At 57.9% G+C, this 12,002-nt stretch overlaps 3 protein-coding genes across 6 annotated transcripts; all 3 read right to left on the reverse strand.

The window, feature by feature from the left end:
* Positions 20-3,618, reverse strand: AGER (advanced glycosylation end-product specific receptor). Of its 3 annotated transcripts, none has more exons than XM_005696542.3 (11): positions 3,065-3,618; positions 2,784-2,890; positions 2,459-2,651; positions 2,214-2,278; positions 1,809-1,896; positions 1,532-1,714; positions 1,259-1,389; positions 933-1,074; positions 662-688; positions 409-538; positions 20-286 (listed from the first exon to the last, which is right to left on the reverse strand). In XM_005696542.3, the coding sequence occupies exons 1-11, from the start codon at positions 3,114-3,116 to the stop codon at positions 187-189; spliced, it is 1,218 nt and encodes a 405-aa protein (XP_005696599.2). In that variant the 5' UTR covers positions 3,117-3,618; the 3' UTR covers positions 20-186. The 3 variants fall into 3 exon arrangements, with proteins under 3 accessions (XP_005696599.2, XP_005696594.2, XP_017894296.1); XM_005696537.3 differs by having other exon boundaries at positions 1,499-1,714; XM_018038807.1 differs by having other exon boundaries at positions 2,459-2,890.
* PBX2 (PBX homeobox 2) lies at positions 3,618-8,968 on the reverse strand. Its single transcript, XM_005696535.3, has 9 exons — positions 8,489-8,968; positions 7,496-7,569; positions 7,019-7,266; positions 6,727-6,917; positions 6,411-6,546; positions 6,149-6,302; positions 5,671-5,759; positions 5,463-5,549; positions 3,618-5,327 (listed from the first exon to the last, which is right to left on the reverse strand). Exons 1-9 carry the CDS (start codon positions 8,707-8,709, stop codon positions 5,235-5,237), a joined length of 1,293 nt encoding a protein of 430 aa, XP_005696592.2. The 5' UTR covers positions 8,710-8,968; the 3' UTR covers positions 3,618-5,234.
* GPSM3 (G-protein signaling modulator 3) lies at positions 9,540-11,664 on the reverse strand. Of its 2 annotated transcripts, none has more exons than XM_005696532.3 (4): positions 11,269-11,664; positions 10,953-11,061; positions 10,544-10,705; positions 9,540-10,303 (listed from the first exon to the last, which is right to left on the reverse strand). In XM_005696532.3, exons 1-4 carry the CDS (start codon positions 11,487-11,489, stop codon positions 10,166-10,168), a joined length of 630 nt encoding a protein of 209 aa, XP_005696589.1. In that variant the 5' UTR covers positions 11,490-11,664; the 3' UTR covers positions 9,540-10,165. The 2 variants fall into 2 exon arrangements, with proteins under 2 accessions (XP_005696589.1, XP_005696590.1); XM_005696533.3 differs by having other exon boundaries at positions 10,544-10,743; positions 11,269-11,657.

Below are 12,002 nucleotides of genomic sequence, written 5' to 3' on the forward strand. Positions count from 1 at the left end.
GCATCACACAACACACACAGCAAATGTGGCAGGTGTTTACTCATCACTTTTTGTGGGAGGTTCTGGTTGTGGAAGAAAGCTGGGGGGAGGTGGGCTAAAGATTATACAGAGGAGAACTGGGCTGGGGCCGGAACACACTGTGGGAAAAGAAAAGGGGCTGATGGATGGGGTCTGGCCGTGGGCTTCTCAAGGCCCTCCTGTGCTGCTCTCTGCTGCCTCAGGCTCCTCTGGCTGGTTCAGTTCCGCTCTCTCCTCCTCTTCTTCCTCCTGGTTTTCTGGGACCTTCCTGGGGAGGAGGGTTGGGGAGAATTCTACACACGCTTTCCAGCATGCCATCATTTCTTACCCCACACCTCTGCTTCCTGCCTGGAAGTTCTCAGTCTGAGGTGTCTGGCTTCCTCCACTCACCTCTCCTGTCCTTTGTGTTGCCGCCTTCGATGCCACACGATGAGCCCAATGAGCAGGGCGACTGTCCCCAGGCCTCCCAGGATCCCCAGGGTCAGGGCTAGGGTTTCCAGCCCCGGCCCTTCCACAGAGCCTGTATGGAGATAGGGATAACTGAGGGCCCAGCCCCACCACTCACAGCTCCTTTCTGGTTGACCAGCCCCTCAGTCCTGTTGAGGTCTGTCTACTTCTCTTTGACTTTATCCAACCCCCTCACCTGCAGTCGTCCCTTCCTCGCCTGTTTCTGGAAAACAAAGAAGGGAAGGCTTCAGTTTGGAAGAGAGGTATTTAGTGGGAATCCCAGTGAGCCCCTTAAAGGGACAGGCTGTTCTCTTGGGTTGTGTCGGGCAGAGGAGGCCTGGGTGTGGCTGCACTGAGGGGGGCGGGGTGGCTCTTGGGGACAGTGCTAGTGTAGGGTGGGGAACTGGGGCCTGCACTGTCCCTCAGCCAGCCTCAGGGTTGGCCTGGGATTCAGAGGGAGGTCTCACCGATGATGCTGACGCTGACAGCACGGCTCTCCTGGGGCCCATGGCTGGGATGGGTGGCCACACAGCTGTACGTTCCCTGGTCCTCAGGCCCTACCTCTGGGAGGAGTAGCACGGGGCCAGGGGGAAGGGGCAGGGGCCTGCCCTGGTTGGGGAAGGAGGGACAGGAGACTATTAAACCCCCTGTCCACACATCCCATACTTCTGTCCTCACCTCCACATCCTCAGATACCCTTGTACCTCCTCGCCTGCCTCTCCATGAACCCCTTGCCCTCCAAATTGCCAATTATGTATCTTGCTACCTGCCAGCCCCCTCTCGGGTCACTCACATCCTTGATCCAGTGGATTTGAGGTGGGGGCTGGGCGGGGGCTTCACAGGTCAAGGTCACGGTACCACCAGGAGCTACTGCTCCCCCTTCTGGCTCTACCACCAACTGGACTTCCTCCAGTGGCACAGCATCTGGGGGTGGGAAGGCGATGGGGTTGAGAGTCCTACCTGTGTGTGGTCCCAGTGGCCACGGGCTGAACCCTCCCCTTTCTGAGGGTCATACATTCTGACATGTGCTCACCCCCGTTGGGGCCCTCCCCACCTCGGCGCTCACTCGAGACCCTGAGCTGGATGGGGGCCGTGTGCAGGGCTTTGCGCCGGGGAAGGCCAGGGGTGAAGCTACAGGAGAAGGTGGGGTGGAGAGCTCCTCCCCGAGCTGGGGTCAACATCAGCTCCGAATGGAGTGTGAAAAGCCCTGTCTCCGGGTGTCTCTTGGTCTCTTCCTTCACGGACACTCCTGTGGTAGGGGAAAGCAAGGTGAGACATTATAGGGTGGGTGTGGGAGAGGGCTCAGAAAGAAGGCAGCTGGGAGGGGAGATGCTGGGACTCACCTTTGCCATCAGGAATCAGAGTTTTCCCATCCAAGAGCCAGCTGAGTGTCCCTGCAGGGTAGCCCCCCTCGGATACACATGTCCCCACCTGGGGAAAAATCAACTTCATCATCTCTGGAAATAAGAGAATCCAGTGGCTCAGATGGTAAAGGATCTGCCTGCAATGTGGGAGACCCGGGTTTGATTCCTAGGTCATGAAGATCCCCTAGAAAAGGAACTGGCAAGCCACTCCAGTATTCTTGCCCTGAGTATCCCATGGATAGAGGAGCCTCGCAGGCTACAGTCCACGGGGTCGCAAAGAGTCATACACAACTGAGTGATACACACACACACACACATACACAGAGCTACACTCCCCTCCCATCCTCAGGACCCCTTTCCACGTCTCCTCTTTTCATCCTCTACCTTATTGGGGACACCAGCCATGAGTTCAGAGGCAGGATCAACAATTTCTGGCTTCCCAGGAATCTCTGAAGGAGGGAAAATTCCTATCAGAGGCCACAGCTTTGAAGATTCTCACACCATGGGTGTGGGAATGGGGGCAGCTGAAGTCAAGTTCTCCCAGGCCAGGGCCAAAGAGTCAAGGGCTGGGGTCGAAGGCTTTTCCTTAGATGAGAGGTGGGTGGTGAAGAGGTCCTGAGAACCCTTACGATAGACTCGGACTCGGTAGTTAGACTTGGTCTCCTTTCCGCTCCGGCTCGTTGCCCGGCACCGGAAAGTCCCCTCATCCTGGATCCCAATAGCCGGCAGGAGGAGGGAGCCGTTGGGGAGGACCCGAGCCACGCTATCCCAGGGGTCTCCCTGGGGAGACAGGACCTTCCAAGCTTCTGTCCGGCCTGTGTTCTGGGGGTAGAGGAGAGGGGCCTCAACAGTGCAGACCCTTGGGGAAAGGACTGACGAAGAAGGGAGGTGGGCGAGAGGGGACGCGAATCTCACTGGTGTCCCCAGAAGTGGAGAGACAGGAGCCCCACTTACCAGTTTCCATTCCAGCTGCTGGGGTGGTTTCTTGGGGGCTCCCTTACAGTTCAGCACCAGTGGCTTCCCGATCCGGGCTGTGATGTTTTGGTCCCCTGTGACTGCCCCTGGGAGACAGCACCACGATGGAGAGCAGGGAGATGGGAGCTAGCAAGACTAGAACAGGGAGGATGAGGGAGACTGGAAAGCGGTACCCAGGTTCCTGGAAAGCTAGGGGGGAGATTTGGGGACGGGGCGGGGTGCCTTCTGCCGGGAGGGTTGGTGGTGGGGGAGTGGCTCACCCCACAGACTGAGGACTAGCATCCAGGCTCCTACCGCTGCCCCTGCTGCCATCCTGCTTCCTTCCCAGGCTCCTGGCTCTGTCTGCCCCTTGCTGCTGTGGCCACCACCCTAGGTGGGGCTTGTACCTTCTCCCCTGCCCCCATCTCCCCCGTCCTGTCCCGTCACAGGGAATGCTAGGAATTCAAATTCAAGAGTCCTTCAGGTACTAGGAGAAACAATTGTCACCCCACCCCAGGGCACTACCAGCCTCTGGGCACAGCCACATCCATGGGGGTGGGGAGTGCATCTCCTAGGGTCTCTCACCCCTCAGGACCCCCAACCTATTCCACCAGTCCACCGAAGGCTACTGGATGACTAAGCAAGGTTGCCAGGCAACAGGGTTCAGGCCTGGCTGTTTCCCAGGAGGCAGGGGTGAAACCTGGGGCCTGGCTGGTGAGGGAGACTGGAAGACCTGGGTGGGGCGGGGAGCAGGGAGCAGCTACTTAGGGTTTTCTAAGAAAAAAAATTTTTTTCTGCGGTTTCTCATATTTTTGAAAAGAATTCTCAACTAAACCCAGGAAAAAAAAAAATTTCTTTATTTAAAACTGTGGTTTTTTTTTTTTTTTTCTGTGAAACTACAAGTTTACAAGTGAGGAGAGAACTGCCCCCAGCCCATGCCTCCCGCCCCCACCCATCACACTCCCAACCTGCCCCCCTCCCCAATCCTGCCTGGATCTTCGACGGGAGGGGTTCCCCACTGTGACAGTCTTATAAACGCCTGAGGATGTTCGAGGGGTTCAGATGGTAGGGTTCAGGGCCGAGGGCTGGGGATGGTGATTTTACCTTCCCTCGTAACCTGGCTCTTTGCAGCCTCCTTCCTCTCTCCCCCAACCCTCTTGATTTTGGACTGAGAAAAGAGATACCTCATACCTGGGGAAACTGAGGGCAATACACACACAAACACCCCAAACCATATTTAACATATTTGGCAATAATCCCTCCCCATTCTTCCTCCTCCAATCTGTAAATAATAGTTTTTTTAAAAAAAGGATTTTAGAGGTGCCATTTGCTCAAAATTACTGAGTCCTTCCCTGCCCAAGGGATGTAGGACGAGGGGGGATAGGCCGACAGAGCAAGACCGACCGCCTCCATGCTAAACGCAGCAGAAAGCTGCCCACATGAGCAAAGGACACCTAAGTGACTTTATAAGCAAAGGAGAACACCTAAGTGATTGTGTGTGTGGGGGGGGGAGCAGGCTTGATGCCCTGCTAAATGTTACTTCCTGATGGACAGGACTGGAGCCAGGCAGGCCTATTTGTTCCCCTTTCTCTTATCATGACCCCTTTGGCTATTACCCCTAATATGGGAAAGCAAGAAACTTAAAAAAAAAAAATCAACATTATTTATAAAAACATCTACTTCCCCAAACTAAATTAAAAATTAAGAACCACCACCACCACCACCAAAACCCCCCAAAATCAGAATTAAAAAAACTACAGATGGAACCCCGGGATAATTTTTCTTTCCTTAAAAAAAAAAAAATTCAACCCCAAAGCCCAGTCAACAATTCCCTAAAGTAGCAGAAACTCCCTCCGAGGTAGATATCTGAGTCAGACACTCTCGTCCACCGAGCGATTCTATTGGTTTAAGATGAGCTGCGTATGAGGTAATAAAAGCCGTCTGGAGGGGCAGGAGGTGGGGGGGCACAGGGGGCGTGGCCCATGTCCTCTGTCCAGAAGTCATGTCCCCATTTTTGGCATCTCTGGTTGGGCAGGGCTGGCGTCTCCACAGATCCCAGAGCAGATAAGTGGGGTGGGGGAGGGAGAGTGGGGGAGCCCACAGAGAGACAGAGAGAGAGACAGAATAGTTGCCGGTGTGTTTATGAGAGAGAAAAGAGAGGAAAGATCTGAGAAATAAGGTGTGTGTGTGTTTCTGTGAGAGAGAAAGGGGTAGAAAAAAAAGAAAGAAAAAAGGGGTAGACAGACCCCACTCTCCCGAGGGGACCCCATCTTCCCTGCCATGTCGTCGGCACCCCCAGCACTGACAGAATCTGGCCGGGGAGGGGACGGCCCCGTCTGGCCTTCTGTTGTCTTGTGCTTCTCCTGTGTCTGGGTCTCTTCCTCCGGATGCCTGCGTCCTCTTCAAGAGTTGCCTTGTGAGCCCCCACCCCTGTGGCCCTGAGGGGCAAGATCAGTTGGAAGTGTCCGAATGAACGCTCCCTGGTCCCTCTGTCGGGGATGTCACTGAGGACGGGGTCACAGCCTCCTGCCAGCCGCCATTTGCCTGGGAAAAAAAAGAGACAGACAGCTGGGGTGGGGCTTTGAGAAACCCAGCACAGGGGCCAGCGCTGCCAGGGAAAAGGCACCCCACCCCCATCCTGGTGAGAGGTGAGGAGAGTGGCTTCAGGGGCTTACTCACCCTCATTTCCCGAGGGCTGTACATCTGGCCTCCTCCGAGGTTATCCCCGTAGCCCCCTGGCCCCATTGAGTGTCGGAGTGATTCCACCTGCAGGCAACAGGGGAGGACAGGACTCAGTGAGAGGCCTCAGAAGAAAAGACTTTCATATCCCAAAATAGGGAAACCGAGTTTGAAAAAGCCCTACTCAAGGTGCGATGGACCACCTGACCTGGGAGGCAGAGTAGGAATCTCCGTTGAGCCCGGGCATCCCCAGAAACATGTCACCGGATCCTGAGAGATTGAAAGAGCCGCCAGAGCCTTGGGGGAGCAAAAGGGGAAGTAGGGAAGAGTGTAACAGAGCCTGTGATGGCAGATGGGAGACTCCTCACAGCTTTCAGTTTTCAGAAAATGCCCTGGACTAGCTCGGAGGAGGCGCACCACCATACCCAAATTATCCACAAGACAACATGGCAACACTCAGAAGGAGCGAGCTGTTTCTAAGCCTCCTCTGGCCACTTGCTGGAAGAATGGCAGAAATAACTTCACTGCAGTGGCCTTGGCCCCCTGATATCCCCACCCATCTGACCAGCTTGGTCCCTCTCACCCCAGAAGGCCCCCTGTTTCTGCTCTGATCCTGCCTAGGCAAGAAGTGGGAACAAAAGCAGGAAGCGTGCAGAAGGGCCAGCCAGGGTGGCAGTGGGATCCACCTGCGGAGGAAGGGGGTGTCGGGGAGCTGGTACGGCTGTGGCCTCCCTGGGTGACCGACACGGCGGTCTTCACGGCATAGATGTTTGCCTCCTCTTGGAACTTTCCTATGTTTTTCTTATAGCGAATCCGCTTGTTGCCAAACCAGTTGGAGACCTGCGGGGTGGTGGGCAGAAAGCAGGGTCAGGTGGGAACCTGTTCCTCTGTCAACACCTTAGTTAGAGCTGTGTGCCCTGCAAACACCTCCCCGAGCCTCTCCGGTACCTGAGAGACAGTGATTCCGCACTTCTTGGCGAGCTCCTCCTTAGCCTCCTCACTCGGGTACGGGTTACTCAGGTGGGAGTAGAAATACTCATTCAGAACCTCCGTGGCCTGTTTGCTGAAGTTACGGCGTTTCCGTCTATAGAGAAGAGAGGGGGTGATGAGGAGGGCGCTGGTGTCCTGGCCGCACCATCCTGTTGATTTGCTTCAGAGGGCGCCACTGTCATGGAGCAGAGTGTTGTGCTGCGCAACACGGTGGCCTGAGGCTTGGAGAAGAATGGGAAGGAGCTGGGTGCTGGGTGGGGGCCCTGGGCCCCACCTGGCGTCCAGGAAGCGAGAACGTAGGATCATGACGGCCTCGCAGGTGCTCTGCTTGAGTTGCATCTGGATGGCGCTGAACTTCCGGTGGATGATGCTCACCATGCGCTCCATTTCCTTGGGTGCCACGGGCCGCGTGCGGCTCTGCTCCCTCAGCAGGTTCATGACGTGGGTTGTGAACTCGTTACATGCCTGCAGTGGGGGCCCCGAGGCTTGGTGAGCAGGAGCCCTTTGGCCCTGGGCATCCCCCTTAAGGGCCTCTCCCTCCACCCACTCTGGCTTCTTCTCCTCACCTGCTCATATTTCTCCAGCTCCGAGTGGTAAATGTGGCGGATCTGGGCAAGTTTGCTGCGATAGTCCGAGTGTTCGATGGAGTTGTCAGGGGACACTCCGCCCCCGGAGGCTGCAGCTGCCGCTGCTGCAGCCGCTGAGCCACCCCCTTTCTCAGGCCCAGCCACACCCTCTGCCAGAAGCATGTTGTCCAAGCGCATCAGCTGTGGATCCACAGGCTCCTCCTCTTGGGAGCTTCGAATGCTGAGGCCTAGCGTGCAGGCGAGTGGACTTAGGGACCCAGGGACCCCACACCCCAGCTCTCAGCCCTCCTGGAGACCCAAGTCTCCAGGCGTGGGTTCCCACCCAAGCCCCCCTTAGCAATCTTCCTGACCCACACTTTCCTCAGGGCCCCAAGTTGTCAAACTCTTAGCCTAAGTTCCACAGGGAACAGGGTTCTGTCCCCAGAGTTGAGGAATCGGAGGAGGGAACTCACGTACCAGTTTTCTCCTTGATTTCACACAGGACGCTAAAGAGAGCAGGCTTCATGCGGTGGCAGTTTAGGGCGTGTTTCCTTGGGGAACGGGAGAGAAAAGTTGAGAGGCTATGGAATTGCCAAGGGGGAAAAACCACCACAGGACGACACACCCACGAGGGTAAGAGAGGGGAGCTTGGGAATAGGGAGGTGGTGGGTAAATCTGTGGCAAGAAAAAGCAAGGCTGGGGGCCGAATGAAGTCTGGGGGGTTCTTAGGAAGAGTTCAGCTTCCATGCGGAGACAAGGGGAAGCTGCCTGGCTTTGGCTGGAAGGAGGGAAGGTGCCGCCAGCTAAAGGCACCATGGCCAGGTGGGGCCTGTGGGAGACGGTCTAGAAAGGTACAGAAGAGGATGTGGGAATGACTGCAGAAATAAGGGTGACTAGGTAAATTTCAGAGGAAGACAGGAGGAGGCCGAGGGGAAGGAGGAGGAGATCAGAGTCTGAGGTGCCTGAGGGGGTGAGGGGTGCTGAGCTGAAGTGGGGAGTTCAGTATAGAGAAGTGTGAAGGGTCCTGGGACTGAGCAGGGGCGGAGGGTGCCTGAGGACCTTGGAGGCTGGGCCCTGGGTGGAGAGAGATGGTCGGAGCCCTGGGGAGGGGTCTGGAGAGCCCTAGGAAGAGGGTGGGCTGGAGAGTTAGGGGAGCAGAGAGCACAGCAGGTTTTTAGTCTGGGAGTCAGAAGGGGTCTCTGGAGACGGAAGGATGTTCCAGGGGAATGTGGGGTGGTTAGGGAGAGGTGGAGGGTGAGACCACCTAGGGTTCCCCTTTTCAAAGGTTTCAGGGACTGGGGGTGAAGGGAGGTCTGAGAGGGATCACTTATCTTGGGGCTCCCGGGAGTAAGGAGAGGACAGCTGTAGTATCCTGGGGAGGGTCCTGAGTTGGGGGCTCCCAGAAGGTTCAGAGACTGTGAACGGGGCTTCTGCCGGGTCTGTGTGGGGTCCCAGGTTGGGGGCACTCACTTGGCCTGGGCCTCGTCCAGGCTCTGGTCGGTGATGGTCATTATCTGCTGCAGAATGTCCCCGATGTCTTGCTTCCCTCGGCCTCCCGGGACCCCCCCGCTACCCCCACCGGGGTCTCCGCCACCGGGAGGTTCGCCAGGGCCCCCAGGCTCCCCACCCACCAATCCAAGGCCCCCCCGGCCCCCGCCTGGAGGGGGCGGCCCCAGCAGCCGCTCGTCCATAGTTGGGGGGGGCCCTGAGGCCCCCTCCCTGCTCCGCCCCTCCCCCCCGCCTGGTTACTTCCCCCCCAAACTCGCTGGGGCCGCTGCTCCCTCCGCCCCAACCCCCGCCCGTCTCCCCGGCTCCCGTCTCTCCCGGGGATTCACCCCGGCCCTGAAGGGAGACCTGGGGTACCGTCTGGGCCCCCCACAGGAGACCCCGGCCCCCGGCGGCGGAGAAAATGGAGCCGGAGAGAGAGAGGAGGCCCAAGCGGGGGTGTGTGAGAGAGAGAGAGGGAGGAGGGAGGAGGGAGGAGGGGGGAGCGAGGGAGGGAGGCTGGGGGAGGGGAGCCGGGGAGGAAGAGGAGGGGAGAAGGGAGGAGGAACAGGGAGGAGCTGGGGGCGGAGAGAGACGCACAGAAACATAGGAACTGAGACCGAGTGGAGGAGGGGACGAGGGCGGAGACTAGCCCGTGGGGAAAAAGAGGGAAGGGCCCAGGGGCTGGACTTCTGTGGCCTTGAAGCGGGGGCGTGTTGGAGGCTGGGGGTCCTTCCACCCGGGTTCTGAATCCGGGATCAAGCTGATGACTACCCTTGCCGCTGGAATGCCTGGGTTCACAGACAGCTTAGTTCATATTTCTTATCCTAATGACTCCCCTCCCTGTTCTACTTAATTAAAACCAGGAGAGGGGGGCTGGGGGGGATAATTAGGGAGGTCTCCAGCCGCTGCTTAATGAGCCAGTAATTAACCAGCCAGGGAGGGGAGCTGGCCTCTGGCCAGACTCAGGAGAGCGGGCAGCCTCCGGCCTCACCTTCCTACCCTCCACCCGGCCACCCCAGACACCAGTCTTCAGTCCAGAGGGGGATCACATTTATTCATATAACCAAACATCAGACAGTTCAGAACAGCAGTGGGAAGGGAGGGTGGGCAGGGCTAAATGTCCTTTCACAGCCTGTAGGCCTGGGGCTAGGGGGTGCGGGTGATGGAGATGTGAGAATGGTCTTTATGTCTTGCCATGCCCTCTCTTCCTTTCTTCTTATTGGGAAGGAGGGTGGAATTACCAGGTCAAAACCTTGGGAGATTTGCCGTTCTTTTGGGAGATGGAGGACAGAACCCTGAGATCCCACCTGGTAACTTGACTACTGGGGTTGTCCCCACAGCTCAGGACGGAGACTCTCAGGCACTCCCTGAGATCAGAAGAGAGGGTGAGGTGTCCCACTGAGGCTGGGATCCTCTCATAGCCTCATAACACACTTCGTTATGGCGGGAGTTATTATCCATCCTACCTTGGCTATTCCTAGGCTTTGAGACTTTCGCCCACTCCACTTCCCAGGAAAGGTGGATGAGGGTGATGAATATTGAGATTTCTGCTGGGTCTTCCAGTCTCTGGTGCTCCTCCCCAGCAGGGGTGAGGGCATGAGTGGGGCTGCCCAGCTTTTAAGCCCCAGGAATGCAGAGGGGGTGGTGGGGGCTCAAGTCTCAGCAGGTGTGTGTGGGGGGCCGGGACCTTTGCTCCTCCATTCGACCCCCACCCTGAACTCTCAGCAGCAACTCCAAGAGCTCCTGCCCCCCTGGGGGTAGAGGAGGCTCTGACCGCTGGGCTTCCATCCGCTGGCACTGGAGGAGTAGAGGAAGAGGAGGTTGATGGTGAGGTTTTAAGAGGAGCAGGCCTTGAGAGGAGGCAGGGCTGGTGTGAGGGGCATAAAGGACACCAATGATGTGGGGATAGGGAGAGTAGGACCTGGCGAGGGGGCAGATGCCTGGGGAGAAGGAGGGGTAGGACCCAAGAGAGAAAAGGGGCCAGAACCAAGAAGCCTGGGTCTTGCCTTCTGGGGGGAGGGGCAGGGGTTATCTCACCTGGTGACTGATGATGGTGCTGTAGAGCTGTTCTCTGTCCTCAAGAGGCCGGGGCAGGGCTCGACCTAGGCTTGGGGGGTTCTTGGGGGGATGGAAGGTGGCTCTCTGCTCCTCTAGGCGGCGGGACTGGGCCTCTGCTACCAGGTCCAGAAGGAGCTCGGTCTGCAGGGAGAGCAGGGAGGCCGAGCGGGGCCCCAGGGCTGGGGAGAGGAGGCGGGGGCTCAGATCCAGGGAGGTTGGCAAAAGGAGTGGTGTGTGTGTGCGTGTTGGGGGTGTCAGGGCTACCAGGGTGTGATGGGGAGTTGGAAAGGGTGGGGAGAGAGCCCCTGATGGAGTGGGCCTTGGTAATAGGATCAGGAAAGAAGTGTGTACCAGGTCAGGGAGCTCCCCAGAGCGGGGCTGGGGGTACCTGTAGGGCGAGTCCCTGGAGGAGGAGGGGACGGAGGGGCAGACCTCCAAGGCCGAGTGCTGGAGCTCGCGGGGGGCCAGCCATGCTCATCCTGATGGGGGCCCTGATGCTGAGAGACATCCGTTCCGGTCAAGTGGGGGTGGGGTGGGCAGAGGGCTAGGCCAGCAGCCCACTTCCTCTCTGTGTCTCTGTTCCTGCCTCAGTGTGCCCAAACCCGTCCAAGTCCCCGGCGTCCACCGTCACTCAGTCTCTGCCCCAGGTCTTCTCACCTCTCTCTCTCCCAGTGTCAGCCTCCCCAGCCCAGTGCCGAGCTCACCTGCTCACCATCCTCTTCTTCCTGGGGTCTCTCAGCCTCCATACCCTGGAGGGGAGAAACCGATGGGGGAGGGGGTAGCTGGGATTTGGGAGGAGGGCCGGAACCCTGAGTTCCTGAGGGGAGTAGGGGCCGAAAGGGGTGGGGGTGAGCCGGGGGCTGGATGCCTGGGTACTGAGCAGGAAGCTGGGTTCCTGGTCAGCCCCCCCACGGGCCCCGCCCATCCCTGTCAACTTCCTCCAGTTCTCTTTTCCCACCCAAACTGCTTGCTTGACTTCTCTTGCCCCAGGGGAGCAGAGAGACTGGGAAAATCTCCTCCAGCTGCAGCAGTGGTGGGGGTTCAGAATGGGAAAGGATTTTTGGCTTTCTCATCTCCAGAGCCTCAGTAGCCCCCTAAACCCCAGCTGTGTTCCCTCCACCCCCCTCCTCCCCTTCAGTTCTGTCAACACAGGAACTAGCTACAAAGGAAGTGGTTTCACTCTTCAGAATCCCCCCAACCCCCCCACCCCACCCCCCTACCCCCAGGTGCCTTCTCTAAGAAGGACCCACCCCCTGCTTCCCAGCTTCCCTGACTTACTGGGATGGGGAGGGGCATGTTTCCAGGGGTAAGACAGATCCAAGGATGCCAGGCCCTCAAACATACATGTATCCCTAGCACTATGTTTAAATGTGGGTTGAGTAGTTACCATTGCCCTAAAGGTGCTTACAGTCTATTCAGGGTACAAAATATGCACCAA

This window comes from Capra hircus, chromosome 23, assembly GCF_001704415.2.
Source record: "Capra hircus breed San Clemente chromosome 23, ASM170441v1, whole genome shotgun sequence".
NCBI lineage: Eukaryota > Metazoa > Chordata > Mammalia > Artiodactyla > Bovidae > Capra > Capra hircus.